The sequence below is a fragment of the Athene cunicularia genome (genome assembly GCF_003259725.1).
Source record: "Athene cunicularia isolate RWA chromosome 12 unlocalized genomic scaffold, athCun1 chr12_part1, whole genome shotgun sequence".
NCBI classification, from domain to species: Eukaryota; Metazoa; Chordata; class Aves; order Strigiformes; family Strigidae; genus Athene; species Athene cunicularia.
In genome coordinates, this window is record NW_020799116.1 from 18,996,150 (window position 1) to 19,020,000 (window position 23,851).

At 36.5% G+C, this 23,851-nt stretch overlaps 1 protein-coding gene across 1 annotated transcript in view; it reads left to right on the forward strand.

Moving 5' to 3' along the window:
- Positions 1-23,851, forward strand: part of DOCK3 (dedicator of cytokinesis 3) — a 205,599-nt gene that overhangs the window by 87,441 nt on the left and 94,307 nt on the right. The window contains exons 11-13 of the mRNA XM_026857605.1: positions 9,736-9,817; positions 16,117-16,177; positions 19,025-19,172. Coding sequence (XP_026713406.1) covers positions 9,736-9,817; positions 16,117-16,177; positions 19,025-19,172 — 291 coding nt within the window. The remainder of the gene's footprint in view (positions 1-9,735; positions 9,818-16,116; positions 16,178-19,024; positions 19,173-23,851) is intronic.

The window sequence follows — 23,851 nt, forward strand, 5'->3', positions numbered from 1 at the left end:
TGAGCTCTTTCTGTTCCAGTATTCACTGTCACACTCAGTTCTGTGTCTCTGACTGAAGTTGTCATGTGCAAAGCCAAGTAAGAGGGATATGTGGTTTGTACAGCAAGAATTAAATGAAGCAACTGCTGTATTAGAACTCAGAACCATTAGCTTCTTCCAGGTTAGAGACGGTGATAAAATACTTTTTCTGTAAAATACATGTGTAATCCAAAATCAGAAGTTTTTCCTACAGTTCTGGTCAAAGCATTTCACATGTATCATCTGGCAGGGTCAGTCTGGCTTTCTTTTCATTAGTTAAAATTCAATTACTGGCAGGGACTAAGGAATCACTATATGAGTCAAGTCTTTTTTAAATTATTTTTTTCTTTGAAATTAAATTTTTTTCTAGCTAATGGAGAGGATTCCTTTCAGGAACACATATATGTGCCTTCCATGATGTAAATAACAAAAAAATACTAATGACAGTGTCAAATGTTCAAGTGTGCCAGACTCCTGAGAACCCAAAGAGAATGTAATTGGTGCTTAGCTACATTTCTCCTGCAAGCTTTAATAATGTTTTTAATGTTGCGATGGTTTTTCCTTGAATGTGGTAGAGAGAAATGACAGGTAGTTATTTTCACTATTTTCTGTTTCTATGGAAACTCAGTGTTTGCAGTAACAGTCTTACTGTAAGCTCTGTAATCCTCCCCTGGGGCTTCTATCCAATGTGGTAACTTAATAATTCATGAGCATTAAGCTTGAATTTGCTGGGAAGCAAACTGTGTTGCTTGGAGCCGTTTTCTCATGGCCAGATTCATTTCCCTCACAGATTTGGTGTTCTGTTCTCTAAGATGTCTTTATAAAATACACTCCATAACCAAAGCAGAGTACTTTACTTGTTTTTGAACCTGGGGTTATTGCAGATCTGCTGGATAAGGTAGCTCATGAAAAAAAATCCCCTCCCTCTCTCTCCCCAAGAAGAAAAAGGGGAAAAAACCAAATACACACCATGAGCACTTGTCTGAAAGGGAAGATTTTAAATAGTCCATGAATCACTGTTCAGACAATATGCAAAGTTCAGCAGAGGTGATCTTTCTGTCTCAGGGTTTTGGGAGTGACTGCTATGAATGATGATGGATTGCTCAAATACTGCTGTGCATGGGATCTAGGGTGTGCTGTTAATTTAAATTATAAATGGAAATTCAGTTCTTCATAGACACAGTATCATTCCGTACATATGCTTTGACTTACTCTCACATTTAAACTGAGAACTAAAGACTCATTCTGTGAAGCTCTGGAAGATTTTATGATTAGGTCATTTTTTTTTTTTTTTTTTTTTTTTTTTCCTCCAAGAGAATGAGTGAGAATTAGGAACTCTGAAAGGTAAATTTGCTTAACAGATAATAAACTTGAAGAACTTTGAAGAGAGGATACTCTGAAATGGACCGCAAATTGCTTAATCACCTCAAGCATTCTGCATTTTAAAGTACAATACCAATATGTAGATGGATTCTGAAATATTTTCAAAAGAGGAAACTTTTAGAGGTATTTCTGATAACTACGATTTACAAGGGACTTCAGCTATTAGGAGGAGCCAAAATGATTTACTGTTTGATCGTAACTTTACTTTTCCATTTCTCCATATACTTATGTGGGTGTCATGAACAGTTGTACTTCAATAGAAAACCTTTCTCTTGCTGCTTAAATCATCTTCCAAGAGAAAAATCAACTCAGTATTTATGACAGAGGGGAATGACTGAAATGTTTATATACACGCATGCTTTCTTCATGAATATGAGACCATCTGGTTGAAATAAAAGTTCAGAAGTCCTGATGTGAAACTTGTTTCCTTTTTAGAAAGTTTCTGCGGGGTGTTCTCAAAAGCATCAGGATATGATGCTGTCCCGTAGTGACCATTTTGATCACTGAGCATAAGAATGTTTCTGCAGTTGACAAATGTGAGAAAGTTTTTGACAAACTTGGCAAATGGAATGAAAATAAAATTCTGTGTTTTCCCTAATGTTATGTAAAGTTGTACAAACAAATACGAGAAGCCTTGTATTGCTATTGGTAACTACATTGCAGGATGCAGCACAAATGGAAAGTGAGGGCAATACAGCCAGGGATTTTCCTCTGCCACTACATAGACAACTGGAGAACAATAATTGCTTTCCTGAAAAGCTAGCTGATGCTGCTGCTTTGGGGCTTTAGATAACCTCTGCCGTGCTGGTTCAGTGTACTTTCTTTCTGATATAGAGAACAGTTTCCCAAGTTAATTTATGCAAATACTAGCTTGTGCAAACTGTAAGGTTTAGAAACTACAGTGCAATTATCTTCCCCTCATGTTGCCCTCAAACCCCAGGAATCTCTTCCATGGTGTTTCTCTGCTAATTTATAATGTTTTGAAACAAGCACCTTTTTTTTGCACCTTTCAGATAATCTGTTGGTCATATACCAGTAATTTCTAACATAATTCCATTCACTTGGTCAACATGTCCTTGGAGTGCTTGTATGCACAGTGGTAGAAAGAACACGGTATCTCATGGTATTGACAAGGTAAACTGCCTGAAATGTGGTGTGCACAGCAAGATTGCAATCTTTTGAAGCAAGTGTTGGCAAGGTTTCTCTTATTGTAGAGAATGACTAGCTCATCCTGAGGTCTATCCTCATTGACCTGGGCTTGCAGTGCATACAGTTTATTCTCAAGATGAAAAAATGATGCTTCCACAATAATGTCCTAAAATGCTTATGATATTCATATGCCAACTCAAATTTTATTGTAGAATTATTGTCAGGCATATTATCATTCATTAAAAGAAGAGACTAGAAGAGATTATTGTTTTTGTGAAAAATGATATAATGTCTTGCTTCTTATAATTTCATAAATGGGCACTGAGTGAGGTATGAGGTAATAAAAGGTAAACTGTGTTGGTTAGGCAGGTCTTTGTATGTAGCTTATTCCTGCTAGCTTCTGTGACAGCATATTTGGATTTTTGTTCCTGATTTTTTTTTTTTTTAATGCAGGTAGGGATTTATATGATGCTAGAAGAGTGAGAAAGAAACCTAGGGAGACACTGAAAGAAGGTCAAGGACTAAAACACAAGTTGTTATATGATCTTCTCTGCTACCATATGACTTTTTTCACTATGCACTGGTATATATGTCATGGGACCAATATATATTTTATTCTTTATTCTTAGAAGGGGTTGGTCAAATGCTAGATTCTGAAAACCCAGTTAAATACAGCTTTTGAGAAAAGGCTGAGGTGTTTATAAAAAAGTTGGGGTTTTTCAGTGTTCCCCCAGTTATTGTCTGGAAATAAGAAACACTGAGGAAAATAAGAAAAACAAGGGAACGGATTTGTACATTTTCTGGTTTTGTGGCATACTGGAATGGAAGAGGTGAAGGAGGCATTTGTTGCTGGGAGAAATGGCTGCTGAACTGTTACTTAAGGCATGGGAAAGGTACAAGATGTGAGGTTTCTTCTTAAAGGGATTGACACCCTAAAGTGTCACTGTCTCTTATTCAAAAAAAATCACTCCTATACATTGTTAAATAATTTTTTTAAAAAATCTGTGTTCTTTATCCACAGTTTCGAACTGAAACAGAAAGTTGGGCTGCAGTCTCTCTACGGACTACCGTTGCTTTGACACTATGCGTCTATTAATGCTGTACCTGCATTCATAAATCGATACACAGTCAGGATTTTTGCCTCACAACCCCACACTAATTAAACTCACCAGTGAGTTAATACAAAAGAGTTCACTAATCCATTCCAAGCTCTTTGCCAGGCCTTTTGTTGTCATCTTCGCATGTTATGCAAAAAAAGGCCCCACAAACAAACAGTCTTAACAACAAAAACTCCCTGCAGGCATAATGCCACTCCTGCTCACCCAACAGTAAATTTTGTCCCTGTTTGCCCCTTCCTTCATGCTGAAAATATAATGTCCCAGACCATTGATTGCTTCCTTCCTTTTTGCAGAAACAGATGCCAGTTCAGTATGGTCCTGCTTTTCAGACAGTTAAAGGAAGCCAAGAAGTGAGACACTACACTTCTTTCATTTTTTCTTCCTTTCAAGTAAAAGAACAAGAAGCTATTTGACTTTGCTTATCAGAGCCATGTTTCTTATATTTGAGTAGCTTTAGCAATTACTAATCATGCGAGTGATTGTAAGACCTGACTGATGGCTGCACAAGAGGTGGTTTTACTATGGTGTGAGTTAGCACAGGAGGAGATCTTGCAGTGAGAGTAATTGAACGTTGCTTATAGCACATAGGAACAAGAGAAATAAATAAGCTTTTGTTTAAGATATTGCTACTGATGTGGCACATCTTGGGTCTGAACTCAACAAGGTAAAAATGTTAATTCTTTTCTCTGTTTTGGTGCATTTCTTATTTTGGATTTTATGCAATAGAGAGCTGGTTTTTTTTTTTTTTTTTTTTTTTTTTTTGTGACAGTAGTTTGATCAAGCAGTCAGATCGCATCAAATACTCAGTACCTCCCCACATTTTAATTTCCAGCACTCATTTCACAGTTACAACTACATGTTTTTTTTAATTCTTTTTATGATGTATTTGAGAGTTTTTTGAACAGGGTAGCATGTCTCTGTTTTCTTTAAGCAATTAGAATATACTCAATTATAATAAAAAGTAATGCTTAATGCATACAAAATGGGCTATTATTTGCATATGGAGTTTACTCGTATTTGATGTTTGGACTTCAGTGTTGCCTAGATTCTGTGCATGCTCTTGTCTTTGTGCAGAAGGTAAACTTGAGGAATAGATGCCCTGAAGACTGAACTCTTTTGAAGGAAGTATCTCCCAAAATAAGGAATTAACGTTTCTTGACCCAAAATGTGTGTATCTATGTCTAAAAAAGGAGCTATAATTACAGCTGAAGGCAGTAGATCTTCAGATCGTTGAAAACAGGTTTATTCTTCCTGGTTTCCTTTGACATAGAAATAAATTTGCAGTTGTAAAATAGGGAGCATCTGACAAACTAGTTCATAATATGGGTCACCAGTATAAAAAGGTTCAAGTTCCATTCCAGGATATGCTAACATTATCAGCATTAGTGAGGCCTTAGTAGAATATTTAGATTGGTTCCTGTAAACTGTTGAAACTTGAACAGTAATACCAAAGATTAGAGAAATTCCGGAGATGAGAAACAAAACTCTAAGTTTAGGAGAAATGACCTGCAAAGGGAAGGTGGAAGAACTTGAGGTGGCTTGGTCTTTTAAGATTGCCTATTAGCACTGCTGTCTTTTCATCCTCCTTGTCCTGTGGTGGATCTCTCCTTTGACTGAATGTTTCTTCATGTTCCACAGTTCTCAAATGCTCTGGTTGCCTCAAAGTCCCCTTAATTATTTAGTGACACAAGCTCAAGAGGACTTAAGGGAGAATTGGAAATTAAAGGAAGGAATTTAAAGGTTGTTACTGAGTTAGTGCTGGAATAAAGGAACAATTGAAGAATAGGCAGCTGAAAAAAGATGTTGGTCTGCTTCATTTCTTGAAAAGCACTGGAATACAGTGTCAGGAACCAGATTTTCTCTGTGGCTGTAACAAGAAAAAAAGATAAATTGCAAATTTTAAACGATTTCTGCTTGTTAATGGAGTAAAACCTTGCAAGAGGCTATCAAGTGAGCCTCCAGAATATCTCTTTGGATGTTTTGAAAGCAGACTAAGCAATACAACTTTTGGAAATGAATCAAGTATAAATAGACTATCTCAGCTCAAAGACTCGACAGTCCCTTCTCTGCCATTGTGAGAGGGACAGCCTGCACACGATTCTTTGGCATACAGTATTGTATTCAACTTCAGTTATGAAAATGAAATGCTCATTAGTGCTGAAATAATTTTTCAAAGAAAACCTGTGTTGGAAGTGAAAAAAATAGAACTTACTGGAGATCTAAAATATGATATGTAATCTTGTTATTGAGATCAGTGGAGGTAAAAGAGCAGTTATAACATTATTTCTTGAAGAACTTTAATTTAATGAGTTTTATTTCTTTTTAAATTATATAATGCATATATCGGTGTTTGTGTGGTACATTGATATATTATAAATGACTACAGGGTTTATTCTCTAATAGTAACTCTGTAAAAGGCTAATGAGAGTTTTTTTAAGCATGACAGCCTGAATACTTGCTTGGGTACAGTATATCCAGGGCTATGCTGCTATTCTTGAGCTTCGCGTTGGTGTACACCAGTAGTACATATCGGCAGAGTATTACAGTATGCTTTCTTTATTCTTCCGTTGTTTCCCTGATTATCCGCTACTGGACATTGTTGGAAACAGGATAGTAGGGTGAGATGGACCTTTCATATGGAGAGCCTTTGTTATAATTTGTCGGGTTTTCAACTTGACTTAGTTTATCTTTATTTGTGGACCAGCATCTTCTGCTTCTATAATATTGGATAGTAGTATGTGTTTCCTGTATTTTTATCCCAGAATGGTGAAAATACTCTTAGTCAGCAGTACATTTCCAAATTTCTGTTTTCTCTTTCTGTAAATAATTCTTCATCTCACAGAAGAGCTTGATGCTCTGATAGTGGTTTGGCTTCCCCTCCAAACATCAGTCATCCTGTGAATTAAGAGAATCAGCCTTGATCTGACCACTGCTATGAAAGTGAAGATATGTCAGGTGTTTATTATGTAGGCTGTAATAACTTCCAGGGATTTGAAATAAAATATGAGTGAACCAGCTGTGATTTACACTTGGATTTTGGATGAACATCTTCACCAGTGAGCACATTTTCCCCTGCAGATGTGATTTATATTGCTCATAATCTTCCACTGGCAGGCTGCTTGCTGTCTTGTTTCCTCCTGATCCTGTGTGTATCAGCTTTGTGTTCATCTGTTGTGCCCCTGTTTGGTGGCCAGATTACATCCCCAGCAGCAGAAGTGAAATAATAGTTTGCCGGAGATCTTGTTTGTGCAGTATAGAACTATTTTGTGGTCTTATCCTTAAAAATGGGACACAGTTAATATGAATTGAACATAGTAATTATTTTTCAGTGTATTAGTAGAGGATATTGGTAAATTTACGTTTAACAAATAGTGTACAGTCATTTAATTATTGTTGTTTCAAGTTCAGTTTTAAAAAGGACCAATGTTTACTTTATGAAAGTAACTTTTGTAGTTCTGTAGGTTGTAATGGCTTTTTGTTTATTTTGTTTAAGGAACTTTTCTTAATGGGAGGACACGTTATCCAAATATAAATGTATGTTACCTCCTAATCTTTCTAAATGAAAGCTTTTAGAATTAAACTGATTCAAGGATTAAAATTAAATGTATTTATTAAAATTAAAGTCTCCCTAAGCAGTGTTTTTGAATATTGATGTTTATTGCTGCAGCTTGGAAAGAACACAGCTGAGTTGATACCTCTTTAAATTACAGAATATTTTTAATGATATAAAGCATGATTCCTGTTTGGAGATTGGTGGTATAAAAGTTAGTTATCTTCTAGTTTATTCCCTGTATTAACCAGGGTTTACCTGTGGGCATCACTGTAGCTGTCCTGCTTGTTCCTCTTCAGAAATTCATTGAGTGGGGAGAGCTGAATGCCAGCAACTGTAACTGCTGCTAACAAACACCTTTTTCAGTTATATTAATACCTAGAGTTCTACAATGGAGTTGCTCAGGTAGCACTGGAGGTCCTGTTTGCGTGGCCCTTTTGCAGGAGTAACAAAGGACTGAGGCAAACAGCAGGGAGAAGCAGCTTTGGCCATCCTGCCTGCATTGCTGCTGTGTGCTTTCACAACCTTAACCGGTTACCAGCAAAGTAATGGGCACCAGACTGAGTAAATGATAACGGCTAAGAATGCAATTAATGTGTTTTTATTGAAAACAGGTCTTATTTTGAAAATTCTCACTTCATTTTTTGCGATTTATCTATTAGGTAGAGATAGATATGAAGATGTAATATTGTTGTAGTGTAACCGTTACTGTAATGTACTGAAGTTGTAGTAGTGTACTGCACTCCACTTAATAGAAAATTCCCACTGAAAGATTAGATCATACCATGTTGCTAAAGCATTTGCTAAAACATTCCTAACTTATTAATTGACATCTTAAAGTACTTGTAGATAAAGACATCATCAAATATCTGTTTCTTATGGGTTTCTTTGGGGCATGTTAGCAATATAAGGCATATAAAAATCTACTGCATATTAATTACAATAATTGCTGAATGAGGTTGTGGGATACATGGTGTAATGGTGAATAACAACAAGAGTGAAACAGAGAGCATGATCTGGATTGCTTAGCAAGTTAAGCAAATAAACATGCAGAGGTGTATAACAAGATGTATGAGTCATGCTCACAGAATTAGGGACCATTTTGAAAAAAGTAGCAATTCTGAAAATGTATCAGTATTTATAAGGGACAGGTTGCTTCAAATGAACTCACAGCGCAATGCTGTGCTAAAAAGGCTAATGTGTGATGTTTGATAAATTACAGTTAGGATTAGCAGGGACTTGATTTCACATGTGTGAAATACACATATGTGTGTATTTGTATTCATGGTGTAGGTGGTACCAGTACTGGACTGTTACAAACTTAAATTTTTAGAACTGTTCATGAAATGGTGTTGAAAAATGACACTATGGGTAAGTTCTATAAAATTATTCCAGCATTTTTTCCTGAATTTAAGTGTTAAATTACTTACTTGTTTGGAGAGATACTTGAATACATAATTAATGACTGATAACACCACCCTGCAAGAAATCAGCTTTTCTAAAGGACTTTTTTTAACATGTAGTTAAAAGTGTAGTTAGAAGTGTAACAAAAAGTAGTGGCTAAACACTGAAACAAGGTATTTCCAAGCTCATGTTAACTGATGTGGTTTAACAGTAGGGTTGAATACCCTTTTGGAGCAAGCTACCAATAGAAATAGTGTGTATTTTACGTTTTCATATTTTTCAGGCCAACAGTGGATAGATAATATGCTGGAAAATTTGTTTTAGTCAAATAAAGGTTACTGGAGTTGATACAGTCATAAAGGATATGTGATATAATGGAAATGTAACTTGAAGATTTAATGGTGTCCTCTTACATTATTTCTGTGAATCTGTAGGAAGGGAATTCTGATCAATACTTAGTGTGTTGTCACACATCTAGTGACTAAATTACTCTTCATTTGTTTGTATACATAAATTCTCTGTCTTAAGATACAATATCAATGTCCATGGTTTACCACCTATAGTAAGGATTATTTATTTTGCAGTCTGGCTATACGTGCTGTTTTTGCTGGTAAAAGACTGTTTAATTTGATTGATAAGCATTTCTATCAATTGAATCTTAATGTGCTTTAATTAATATGTTGCTTCTGTAAATACTGTATATTGAAGGAGATTACTTAATTAGTATTTTGTTACTTGTAGTTATGAGTGATTTTTAATGAACTAAGTTTTACCAAAGGCAGTATACGCCTCAGCAAGTATGCCTTAGCCTTTGCCTGAAGTACTTGTGTTCAGATCCTGTGCTTCATATATTCACATTATTTTAATGTTATTGCATCATGAATATGCATCAACATGACGTCTTCACATGCAGAGTACTTGCTTTTAAAAGTCTGCTGTGCTATTCTATGTGATTTTTACCTAAATCATTGAATACTGTTTCATATGCTTTGGGAATTAAAAAAAAATATGATACCTAGTACATCTTTAAAAAAAAATAAATCTACCTTTATTTTATATTGAAGTGTGTGCATGAAACTCTTGTTTATTTTTTTAATATTGTTTCCTTTTTAGTGAGAGGTTTATGGTGAGGTTAAACAAGAACGGAGGTCCCAGGAATCCAGAGAAGATAGATCGAATGTGTGCACTTTTCACAGTACGTGTCTGTTCCCTTTCTTCTTCCCATACAGTAGTATGATTGTAGATGTAGTCACCCTGAGGGGGGCGGGGGGGGGATTCTTCCTTTCCAATATATTGAGTAGAATGGAAGCTGTTTCTAAGTTTTGTTACAGTTTTAACTAAAGGTTAACATAAGGAAATGGATGTACTTCCAAATTAATTTTACGGCTAAGTAAATATTTTGAAGTACTTATTTTTAAGTGCATTTGTTTCTGCTTATGGTTTGAAATTTTGAGTATTTTTGTTGCCTGTACTATGCTCTTAAATAACAGGGCACAGGAGAAAGCTGCACTGGCCTGAACTTAAAGTAAGGCACTTTTTTTTGAATCAAAGTCAGAAAAACTACAAACACACACACACACACACACACACACACACACACACACACAAGAAAACAGAAAATTCTACAAACAGATTTTTGTCATGGCCCATTCAAGAGTCCCTGTAGCAGCCCCAGGTAGATGGTACAGCAGAAGCCTCAGGTTTACAGCACCACGTGTGTGAGGGAACAGAAAGACCAGGATGTGCTGCAAAAGCAGCAGCCAGGTTGAGCTAGAGAGACTTGGTTGTAATAAAGGAAACACTCTGACTTCCTAAGTTTCTACAGCAGGTCTGTGCAAATAGCTACTCTGTCCTGACGCAAAGCAGACATGACCAACTGTACCAGCAGTCTTTAACCATCTGTGCCAGAAAGACAGGATAAGTGATACCCATCTGTGGCTCCTACCACATGATATACCTCAGTTGGGAGTGAAATACCCAGCTAAGATTTACTTATTTTTAATTCTTCAGACTCACCTCTCACCTAATTGCCTTTTTGCTTTATGGGTTTTGTTATGCCAAAATAGGAGTTTCTAAACACTCAATCTTTAATATCCATTCTGCACTGGTCTTAAATTCTGTTAAGAATTGCCTCACAATCATGTGTCAGACCATGATTTTATCTGTCACTTCTCAGAAAGAATATGGAAATCTAGAGACACTGAAACTTAACAGCTCATCACAGAATAGCTGTAAAGAATTTCAGATCCCAAGTGTGATAAACACCTTCCATCGTGACTCACCTTTAGCTAGTGCACATGCTAGAAGCTCTTTAACAGAAGTATTTTTACCTCCAGTGAAGAAAAAAGATGGCAGACAGCTTTGGTACAAGCTTTAGTTCAAGCAGTGAAGCCCTCTAAGGTCAAACAGTGCTGGACACTGACATAGGCATGGCTCCCAGCACCATTCCCTTTCCTCCTTTAAGGAGGTAGCCGAATTTCTCCTCTTAAAGAACAGACAATATCTAGCCACATGTAACGATGTTCAGTTCTGCCTCCATCTGGATATGAGATGCAGGTCAATCCAAAAATAGCACTGACGTTGATGCTGACTTCAGTAGCAGTTCTGGTTTTGGTACTATCAGTGAAGTGCTACCAGCTGATTAAACGTCAGCAGAGGTAACAGTGTCTCACTACTGCTGTTGGCACCAGTGACTCCACTGCTGGTAACTCAAAACCAAGTATTCCTCTCTTCTAAAAGAAAGTTGGCCAGGGAGCAAGCTTCAGCACCGCTGTAAGAATCATACAAAAAGGTTGAGTGTAGGATTAAGAATTGCTTTAGGGGTTATTTCCAAAAGGCAGCACAGGTTTGTATCAAATTTGGCATTTCCTGGCCTCTGAGGTTCATTGTTCTTAAAAAGATTTTCACCACCAAACTTCCCCATCTACACTGATGCCTTAGGGTCACGTAACAACTGTCCTGTTTCATGCTGCACTGTGAACAGTGTTGAAACAGTTCTGCTCCAGTGACCTGCAAACCAGTCTTTACATCTTTTCAGAAATACAAAAGAATAATGATACACTACAGCTAGGGGCATAATGTATTTCCAGAAGAGACTTGCTGCATATTATGAATGGGGTCAACCCAGTCTAAAAGAGGCCAGCCCCGAGTATTGCAGACGTGTGCCTGTAGCATCTGTAGCACCTATCCTTCTGACCAGAGATCACTCCCAAGCTACCTTTCTGTTTAACTAGATAAAAATACCAAAGCTGTTGCAGTATCAGCTCTCTGAGTTGCTTAGACATGTTGTCTGTCACTCTCTCTGGTAGAATGTATACTCTACATAACAGGAGTTGTCACAGTTGGGAAAATTATCTGCAAAAAAAATTGCACAGTTCTAATACAAGATTTTTCATCAGTGTATTCAAAGAACTTTTTTAAAATATGTAGCAAAGGAGCAACAAATAATAGCTTTTTGAGTAACGATTTTATCTACAATGCTTCTATCTTATTGTAACTTCTTAATTATGAAATGCTTCCAAAGTAAGATAGTTCTGTGATTTTCAGGTTTGTTCCCAAGTTTGTGTTAGTCTTGACTTGAAATCTCTTTATTGATTTCCTCTTCCCTCCCCCACCACCCTGCACCACTATCTTTCTAAACCTCTAATCTTTCCCAGAGGCATATCTTAGATAATTCAAGGTATCCATGTCTTTCCTGCTATCTCTGTTGCTTCTAGGGATTCAGCTGTCTCCTCGTGTAATATATCAAAATTACTTAGGCTTTGTTTTTAGATCTGCTGTCATATCATACTGAAGGTGACAAACTGCTTCCTCTGAAGATTAAAGCTCACTCAAGCAAACCTCAGCCTATGCATGCTTTAGAAACATTCCTGTGTCTGAATTAAAAAGTAACTACGTGATATAAGCTTGCTATGTTTGTTAAATACCTTACTGTCTGTGAGGCTGGCAACTGAATTTGATAAAGCTGTTTAATTATTGCCAGTCAGGTACCCTTGATTCTACTGTTTTGGGGATGGTTTGGGTTTTTTTTAACATACATTTAGCCCTTTATAGAAAGCAGTGTTGTAAAGAACTAACCATTATTATAGAGTAACTCTTTTCCATACCAAATATTGGGCAGAAAAAAATGAGAGATGATTTTTCTAAAAAGCCATGCAATTTGAATTGTAATGAAATTACTTTGTTTATCAACTAGTGTCATTTAAGAAGCTCAGAAGGATGTGGGAAATAAACCCCCGTGGATGCAGTGCTAAGAACATCTTTCTGGAAATTCATTTTTTTATATTGCATGCAAACAAATAGTAAATGTAGTTTGCCCTCTTCTGGGTCCTAGAGCACACGCGTGGATTTTGTGCAAATAAATTATCTGAAGACTTCCTCACAGGGTTTTTAACTGTTTGGTCCGTGTCATAGTAAGAATTTCTCGCCTTGTAAAAAGCCGCTGCTGTACAAAATGAAATACAAGGCCATCTGTGCCCACGTTTTTTGTCTTTTGACTGTGACACAGTATATTTTTCGTGAAATTGAAAAGTGACTAAAGTGCGAACCGAGCAATATGTGCATGCCCTACCGTTTTCTGATATTTTGACAGCTGCCCTTTGAAAATATAGTTCTCTGAATTGTTGTTAATTAGAACTGGTAATCTGATAGTATAATAAAATTCCCCCTGTCAAATCACAGATATTTTCAAAAATTTATGACTCTGTAGAGTATTAAGTACTATCTCCCAAGTTTTTTTTTCTTTTTGAAACGTATTGTCAGGCATTGCTGAGATTAAAACTATGTCAAATCCCTTCTTATCATGGGACTTCAATTTCTCCAAGACATGCAAGATAAAGCCTACCATACGCTACACTGGTATGTTAGGTGAGAAGAAAGCCTAGAAATTATGTTCCCTTATTCATGTAGCAGCAAAATAGAGAAAACGCTAAGGAAGATTTATATAGCTTAATTCTTTGGCTTCATAGAGGCATGATCTGCTAGCTAGTAAGCATTCCAAACAGCATATTTGCAACTCTGCATATGCTGCCCAGGGAAATAGTGTTCCTTTTAAACAGTAAGAAGATTCAGCCATGAATTTGTTGCTTGCCTGCTGTAATGTAGCAATATAACGCTATTTGAAAGGGGCTGAAACTTCTCCTTAGAATAAATTATCTTTATACCCAGTTCTGTTACTGTGCCCAGATGTTATTGTGCTGTACATAACTATAATCTGAAGTTCAGTATTTATGTGCATTGCCATCATAATCTCAGTTGTTGAGACTTGGTTTCTCAAGTCAGACGGTGAGGAAATTTGCTGTGTGACTTAAAGTTCATGTTTTCATTTCCAGCAAAGTACAATTTTTAATTCACTAAATTGGTTCAAACTAGGAAGACCGAACTTAGATGTCCACAGTTTAAAATTTCTTCCTGCCTTTATATTAAAATTGCATTATTTCCTTTGACAGTGGTTTTAATACCACTTAGTTGTGGTTTTCTCAAAAGAAAAATACAAGATTTTATCTGAATCTGATATTTTTTCCAGTTTATTTTTGCATTGTATTTTCAAAAGAAAAGTAGTAGTAGATGGCCAAGCTATATTTGTGCATAGGTGAATGCCCCACTGGTGTTCTTCCCACGCAGCTATACATTTTAGAAGTGACTATTACTGGGACGGATATCTTTAATCAATTAAAAGGGAAAAAAAGAAACATGAACACATAGCTATTATCTCAGGTTGTTTGCAAAGTCATATATCGAGCCCAAGAGCTGTTTTTAAAAAGCCCTACATTAAAATATTTTGTACAAGCAAACAAAAATTGTTTTAGAATGATGTGAGGTGATGTCAGTTGTGTCAGTGTAAGGGGAGGAGTTAAGTGAACAACAGTAACTGATCTTAAAACATTCTTTTTGGATGTTTCTCTTTCACATGTCTACGCACTTCACTCTCTCCCACATTCTTAGGAAGAATACATCAATAATTTTGCATTTCCAGTTTCTCTTCTCCTGAGAAATGACTGGAGCAATGCCCTGTACGTTTGGGGAGAATTTGGAGACTGTATGGCCTAAGTCAGTACATAATAATAAGATGATAATGCTTAGTAGAGTGGAGAAAGAGAGGCAGCAGCTGTTGCTGTAGAGCACAAGGAGTATTTTTGCAACAGAGTCTAAAACATGAATGAATATTCTTGCAGTACATAATAGCTGTTTTAAATCTTTTTGTCTTGGAGGTTAGTAACATAAGACAACTTGCTGAACAATGCTAATGCTCTTAGGAAGAAATGTTTCTTAAAAAAAAAAAAAAAAAAAAAGGAAGAGGGAAATGTCTTAGAGTTTCATCTTTGTTTATAAGGTTATCAGAAAAAAATACAACATGCTAAGGAAACTGCATTTAAGACAGTTTCTAACATGTGAATGAAAAGTGCCGGAGTAACGAATTATTGAAAAGTACTCTGTGTATTTTCTTAATTTATTTTCTTTAATATTAAAGTCTTGTCAGGGTCAGTGCTACTTTTTTGTCTTCATTAGTTTCAGATTTTCTTTTTACTCCTCTGTAGGTTCTTTTCTCATTTTTTCTTTTCTTCAAGCTCATTTTTAAGAGTTTTGACTTGCTGTTCTGTGACATGAAATTTCAGAGTTTTTGTCAGTGTATATAGTTGCTTGCCATAAAAGCAACTTTTGGGAGATCTTCAGGTCCTGTGTTTTGCTAAGCAATTACTTAATCTTAAAACTGAGTTTATTTCTTAGTTTTTCCAATACCTTATCACTGTTTCAATATACTAAATATAAGAATGACCATCTGTGTCACTAAACTGTTAGAATGTGTTTAGCCAAACATGGCCCTTTCCAACTTCTGTGCTCCCCAAATAATCCCTTGGCATGTTTCAGTAGTTAGAATGGAGCAGAGAGCATTTCCAGTCAGCAGTTTGCATGCAGCCTACCCTGCTTTTGGACTTTTAAGCAGGTTAGCTATGAACTAGCTGCCCTTGGCTCCCATCAACTCATATGGATAGAGCCTGTAGGTTCAATGCATGGTTGAGAGACTGCCTTGCTGCTTTCATAATGAACGTATATCATATGAAACAGGATTAAGGCTGCACATTTAAAAGCGTTAAAATAAACCATGTCTCTGAGTCTTCTGCTTTTTTTTTTTTTCTCTTCAGACTTCTGCTTGTTCTGAGGAATTGCAGTCTAATGATGTGTTTGAATTAAGGATTAAATTAACATTTTAAATGTTTGCCAGAATTCTGATACAGCATCATTAGTCAGTTGAGTCAGAATCTTTTATTTTCCTTTTAAAGATCATTCCAATCAAATATAATCCTTCTATACTTTATTTTTCTTGTCTGTAAATTAGAAATAATAATACTTTTTCCTTATTTAAAGATGAAGGAACTAAATGAGTGGAGAGTAATACTGCATAGTCCTTATTATTGTTCATGAGAGTTTTGTATGCACTTATTTTGGAAGTGCAATGTGTTCTTTTTTTAATATATATTTTTTCAAATCTTTTAGGATCTCAGCAGCAAGGACATGAAGAGAGATTTGTACATAGTTGCCCATGTAATTCGAATAGGTACAGTATGATTTAATGCCTAAAATATATTTAATTAACAATATTTTTAAATGTATGTTGTAACTAAGTGACATTATAATGGTTTAACTAGTGAGAAAACTCAAATCATAGACCATACCTATCTACTGAGATTAATGTTCAGACCATATGTAGCTAAGTGTTATAAAGTTACCGATAACAGTGAGATTTCTTTTTATCAGTCTGAAACAAAATAGTTGATTAAACATCCCATTTGAGGGAGGAGGGAGGAACTAAAAAGGCTTTGTGTTTCATGTACCAAACTTTCAAATGAGGTCTTTTTAGTGACAATGTATGTATATAGCTAGTTTACAGGGCAGGACATCAGCATACCTGGCTGTTCACATGTAGTAAATCAGAGGCTGTTAGACAAATACATATAAATATGTGTTTGCTGCTGTAAGAGTCTGCAGTGCTTCCAAGCACCCACATTCAAGTTTAGGGGGATGTCTCTAAAACGTAAGAGCAGGAAAGCTGTCACACCTGTCAGGTGCTCTTTCTACCTCCTGACACCAAAAAGGAGCATTAGCAGCAGTACCTGCCTGCTGGAAGCCTATCAAGCTCGCAGCCCAACATTTCGCAGTGTACACTTGCTTCTTTCCAGGTTGTCTTGGCAGCTCACATAGAGTTATATGCAAAGGAGAGATCCAGATGCATAGCGCCTAGACCTGACCCTACCCAAGGAAGAAAGCCCTTACTTGGTAATTCATTTGACTAGTCACCTTTTATAGAGCAGGCTTCTCTGACTATTCACAGGCCAGTCTAGGCTTCATTTATTCTTTTTGAGATTTGCAATAGCAAGAATGGAAAGTGTTTATGATTGAAGATCAATTTGAAAAGTGTTTTATACAGTATAGCACAATGCTCAAAGTAGTTCATGGACAGCTAGATGAATTTTTTAACCCAGCAATGTGTTTAAGTGAAGTGACTATATGACTTTTGTTATGCGAACTAAATTACTAGAATCTTTCTTACATGGAAGGTGTTGGATAGAAAAAAGCTCTAGTTGAAAAGGATATCATTAGTAACAGGGAATTAAAGAGTTCTAAATTATGAATGAGTATATTTTTACTGAGAAATTGACAAGTTATACTTAGGTTAAATATTTATTTCAAATATTTAATCCTAGAAAGTTAACAACATATAATAGGAACAACATACAGTCTTTTCAGTTGTATTATTCTAAACAACTGAGTAGTGCTCTGTCTTTCATGTTTTTCAGGTTTTTGGTTAACTGAAAAATGGCTAGGTAGTGTTTGCCATGAAAGGTTATTTACACTATTTCCAGCCCATTCACTACTAACATCCATTACTAGCCACAGATACCTTTTCTGAAGTGCAAAAGATCTAAACAGCTTAGTGGAACCATAGTGTTGTCCTTAGTTGAACCATAGTGTGAACAACAATATGCCTTCTGAGTCACCAGTGTGTTAGAGGATTGGTTTTTCATTATCTGACTTCACTGTGTCATAAGGTGTCTAAAAGTTAGAATTATTCTGTATCACTTGATGGTAAATGAGGCTTGTGGAAAGATATGCTGTAGTTCAAGCTCAGATTTTTAACCTTGATGTAAGGAGTGTTGGACAAATTATTATGTGTAACGTTACAAGTTGACTTAGATTATTATAGTGATTTTTCTGGTCTTGGCATTTTTTTACTCTATTAAGAAACTGCTTTAACAATAGGAAGTTAATCATTGAACAGCTTCATACCTCAGAATTCTCGTTTATGCACTCCAAGACAAACATTATAAATGACACAAAATATAATACATTACCTTAAAGCAACTGTATAAAGTGAAAATTGGTGTAAATACCAGACTGCAATGAAAGGACCACAGTGAATCTCTGCGTGGATGCAGAGAGGTGAGTACAAGCTGTAGTCTTAGCTCATTCAACAGATGATTTGTAATCAGCCCAGCTGGATACAAATATGTGTCATGGAGCTGCAAATCAAAGATGGCCAGACATGACGCTGTTCACTTTGCCCTTGAGTGTTCTTGTAGCTAAATGAGGTGATGTGCCTTAACCAAAGTAGCCCAATGTGTCAGGTAGGTTCAATTGAACATCTGGATTTGAAACAGTATAGGAAGAAATAGAGTGAGAAGTTGTGGTGGATTGACCTTGGCTGGATGCCAGTTGCCCACCAAGCTGCTCTGTCTCTCCCCTCCTCAGCAGGACAGGGTGGGGGAGAAAATAAGGTCGAAGAAAACTTGTGAGTCATGATAAAGAAAGCTTAATAAAACAACGCAAAGCTCACATGCAGAAGCAAAGTGAAACAAAAGATTTATTATCTACTTCCCATCAGCAGGTGATGTCTAGCCATTTCCCAGGAAGCAGGGCTTCAGTATGTGTAGCGGTTACTCTGGAACACAAACATTGTAATAACATATGCCCCCTTCTTCCTCCTTTCTCTTAGCTTTTATTGCTGAACAGATGACATATGGTGTGGGATATCCCTTTGGTCTGTTGGGGTCAGCTGTACTGCCTATGTCCCCTCCCAAGATGTTGTCCACCCTCAGTCTACTGGGTGAGGCGGGGGAGTGCTGGAGAGACAGCCTTGATGCTGTGCGAGCACTGCGCAGCAGTAGCCAAAACACGGGTGTGTCATCAAGACCTTTGTAGCTACCAATACACAGCACGGCAGTGAGGGCTGTTGTGGGGGGGAATTAACTCCACCTCAGCCAGACCCGGTACAGAAGTACAGGAAAGACTTCAAGCTGTGGTTGAAACTTACTGTAGGTATGCATACTCAGAGGGGTAATAGAACAGAATAGACAGAATGGATGCATATGAATCTCTAATGTTATAAATTTCTGTTAATTTTTAGGTCGCATGCTGCTCAATGATTCAAAAAAAGGGCCTCCTCATTTACACTATCGCCGCCCCTATGGCTGTGCAGTATTGAGCATCATGGATGTACTTCAGTCAATCTCTGAAATAAAAGAAGAGAAGGATTTTGTTCTCAAAGTTTACACGTGAGTAACTCCTAGAAGGGAAAGAGTTAGGAAGAACGCTTCGTATATATTGGGTGATGAGATACTAAAGAGATATTAAATATCAAGGTCGTATAAACTGCATTTGCTGCTTTATCCTTCTCGCGAGGTAAACTCATGCTGTTGGCACTGGTTTTTGCTCCTTTATTATTCCAGAAGCTCACAGAATGTAATGACTATCATCACAGATGTTTCAGGTATGTGAAATGCTTCAGAAATTATTGAATATTGCCCAAATCTGTGTGACTTGGCAAAGCTGCACTTTTATTAATGTGATCTTTTAAAAATATGCTAATCTCAAAACCAAAGAAATAAGCTGTATTTTACCTGATGAAAGGAATAGTTACTCATGCCAAATCTCCTATTCCTTATCAGTCATGGTGACCAACAAAAGAAGTAGAAAGCAAGTGAATTCAACAGTGTATGACCAGAAACCTTAAAGCAAGTCAGCATTTTTAAAGCAAGAATCTTTTAGTTATTTGTGATTTTGAACTTTGAACTAACAAAGTCTTACTATGAAATGTGGTCTCACAGTTGTAATAAAAAGGCCACAGAGTGTCTGGAGACTGCAAGCAATATTTAAATCTCTTCTCAGTGAGGATAAATGCTGGCAAGATCTGCTTTGCAGATGGGCTGAGATACAGCTGACATTACTTTGCGGTCTGTGGCCACTATTCCAATTAATAAAATAATTTGGCGGGTTATAGAACTTTGTTATTCTTTGAGAAGTGCATTCAGCAACAGAAAATCTGACATTCAGGGGAAACTATAAATGAAAAAATGTCTTCTAGTGTTCACTGAAAGATTCTTGAATATCTCTTCATACATTAGAGAAGTCCAACGAAAGAGTGTCTCGGAGGCAGCTCTTCCATTCTTCTTTTGTCAACAGTTATGAAAACTGTAGCAAAAATGTCAAGTTATAGGGAAGAAGGTCTTCTTTCTTGTCTTTGTCAATAGAATCTGGATTATCTTGGCATTTTATCACCATTCAGTTTTAGTTTATCTCAAACCAGTGGTTTTTGGTTATGTAATTTAAGTTAATATTGGCCTTCTAGATAATGGTGTTAATATGTTGCAACTGCAGAATTTTTAATGTTACAGTAATGGAACGTGCTGAATATCAAATTTCTGTTTTGATGTCCTTTTAATGCATATTTAGCTTCTTATTCACTAAAAAATAGAAGAAAAAACTTGTTAAATACTGGACTTCTCCATTTGTCAGGGACAAATGAAATCATGGAGCCAGTTGGAGCAATCCAAAGTCCTAGTACTGTGATGAAAAAAATTGCAAGATAGCGAGCTTCCCTTTTCTTCCTCTTAATCTGAAGTGTTTTGTTAATATGGTTTCCCTTCACACCACCCAAAGTACCAGCTGTATCTGCCTAAATGTTTAAGTAGGTTTATACCAGCTGTTATTCTTCACATCTGTTTCCTCACACCCTTAGTTTTCAACATACACAAACAGCCATTACTGCCTTCCCAGAGAGGAGGTAGAACCCGTAACAGAATCCAACTCTATAATCACATGCTTGTAATTTTTTTTAATCAGTATTATCTTTCCCTTGGGTCACTATAAGTCTTGTACATCATTCTTTTCTAATACTGCTCTGTGAACCTCCAACAAAAATCTTCAGAAGGGAAAATGTATGTATCTAAACGGCACCAGCGTATCCCTTTTGCAGCTTTAATAGCTATTGGTCTTCCATGACAGAAAGTTTTCAGAGGTTTATCTGCTTGCATCTTCTCTTTGCACATTCTTTTAGCTAAAGGGTTACTTTGTAGACTAAAACTGAAATGACAGATTTTTGTCTGCTGTAAATTTAAAATTGTGTATGAATGCTTAAGTGATGCTGAACTGATTTTTCTCTACCTGCTGCTTTCGTTTTGATTATTGTTAAAATGCCTATGGCCAACCCAAAAACATCATAAAGATGAAATAAGTGTATTTGTATTTTTAAAGGATCGGTAAAAAGCATTCTTTTTATATGCTATCTGGCTAAAGCTTACAGCTGCCACAAATGAGGTAGTCAGCATACAGCCAGAAAAGGCTTTTCATGGGGAGAAGCTGGAAAAAAAATGAGAGACTGAAAGCCTAACAAAGGCTGAAACAAATATGTGGTCTTTCAGTGGAGTCTTTTGCTGGATTCACAAGAGAGAGTGCTTATGGAGGGGGGAAAAATCAATGTACCTCACCGTTTTTTCTCATCTTGCCACCTCATTGTTAAAGATTTATGTCTGAGAAACACTTCTTTCTCACAATCCAGATTTTCCTGTTTGTTAATCCCACAGTCATGTTATAATTTTACTAAGAGGATATAGTACCACAGGTCTAGTCATAAGCTCATTATGTAAAAGCACAAAGGTTTACTTTTATAATTCTTTTTAGTAATATACATGTAAAATATTTTAGAAGTGAGATGCAAACTAAATTCTTGACCCATTTTTTTCCGATCACTTCATTTAGTATTTGTATATAAATTTTAATCTTTATCTCATTGAATGTTACTCTCTGAGTCAATCTTCCCATTCCCCTAAAAACATCATGTATTTCTCTTTGATATTCTTTCAGTTTCACTTTTTCTCTTATTTTCTCTCAATACTTTATTTTTCTCTTTCTCCAGCACTAGCTCTTGAGATTCCTTTCTATTATTGAGGTATATTGCCTGAATGCCTTTTCCTTCTGATATTCAGTTGTTGCTATTTGCCCAGCTGAACAAGAGTGTACATTGCATTTCTGTCCCCATCTGTTTGACATCAGGGTCTGATGTAGTATGGCAAACATTCCAAATGATAAATTTACTGTAGAATCGGCCAACCTGAAAAGGTGATGGATGGCTCAGGAGAAAATTCTTGTTTAAATCTGTAATGTATGTTGTAATATATTTGGTATTTAGACAAGTAAAACGTTAATAAAGTGCATTACAAGCAAGTGTTTTCAGGCCAGCAATTCAAGCTTGGGAAGAATATTCTTCTTTGTGTTCAAGAAATATAAAGTGCAGCTTACATAGGTAGTTGGTACAAAACTAGCTTTAAGCTATCTTTACAGTCCGTTGATTTTGGGATAACTTCGTTCCAGGTTAATTTGCAGGCATAAGTCATTGGAGGCTGAAATCTACTGTAGCTTGCACTCCAGAGGCTGGTACAGCAACTAAAAAATTATCAGAGGTTAGAAATTTTCTGTAGTCTCAGCAGTGAGGATTGAAGATGGTATAGAATTTGTCCTATAGGTTATCTCTCTAAGGGTAATAGTATTTGCAGTAGGATAATGAATTTTAACATCTTGGCAATGTGAAGTTTGTTTTTTTATTTCCCAACAATTAAGCTGAACATTGATGATTGGCACAGAACACCACAATTATTGAAAGGGTTTTTGTACTCTTCATAAGTGTCTTGGCTCTGTTGTGTTTTGGTTTTGAGAGATTGTTCTGGGGAGTGCAAATATAGTCAATTTGCCATACTGTTAATTCTGGAAGGTCACTTCAGTGCTGACCTGTCTTGATTTACTGTGTAAATATCTGATCTTTCTTCCCAGAAAGGATACAGTAGTTACAGAAGATATGGAGTAGAGCATCTGAAATGTTTAGCAGCATGGAGTTGTATGAGAGAGATTGAGAACTCGGGGAACTTCAGCTTGAAGAGGGGAAAAGTGGGGTGGGAAGGGTTATGACCAAGCCTTAGAAAACCATGGTGGAGGGTAAACTGTTGTTTACTGAATACAACAGTATGAGAATGAAGGATGCTCAATGAAATTGGTAGGAGATGACATTAAAAAAGATGGAAGAATATACTACTTTATAAAGCAGGTAATCATCTGGGTTGTACTGCCACAGGATGTTGTGAAGATAGGCAGTATTAGCAGGTACAAAGAGAATTTGACAAGTTTATGAACACGTCCATAAACAGAGAAATGGGAACGGACAGGGATGTACGCCCTAATGTCCCTAGTCCAACAACCTCAGAGCACAGCAGTAGTACTACCTCCTATTGCCAGTGGGAAGGGGTTTTTTAATGTTCGTACATTCTTAACAATCAGCTGAGATACCTAAACCCACTCGAGTGAAAAGAGAAATGTTGAGATAGGAGGAGCTGAGATTTCAGGTGAGATAATCCCACTCTAACTGCACCAGATAACCTAGAAATGCAGGAATACAGCCTGATCAGTGTACTGATTAAATTTATACATTTGAATAGCACACTGGGAGGAAGTAACCGGGTGTTTTTCCTCCATTTTTCCTTTTTTACTGTCTGTACTTTGTGTTTAATTTATTCCAAATTGTCTATGTCCCTTTTGCTTTTGTACTAATCAACATTTGTGGGGGGTGTCAGTAAGTGTGCCATAACAGGCTTTGTGGGTTATCTCATCATTCTTGGCAGTATATGCTTTTGTAATACTGAAGCTGTACAAAATTACCAGCTACTATTTGTTCTAGATAGCCTTAATTCCTTTTGCCACACTATTCTTCAGTTACATAATGCAGCAGGAAAAAATAATCCCTACTGCCTTCACAGTAGCTTGTTCATATCTTACCCTGATTTTGCTGACATGTACTCTTGGAGGGAAACAAAAAAGGGAAAAAATGTCAATATGCTTGGGAGAAGTTTCATGAAGTGACTTATTTCTCAAGAGCCCTGTCTTGCTAGGAGCTCTGAAGACTTATAGT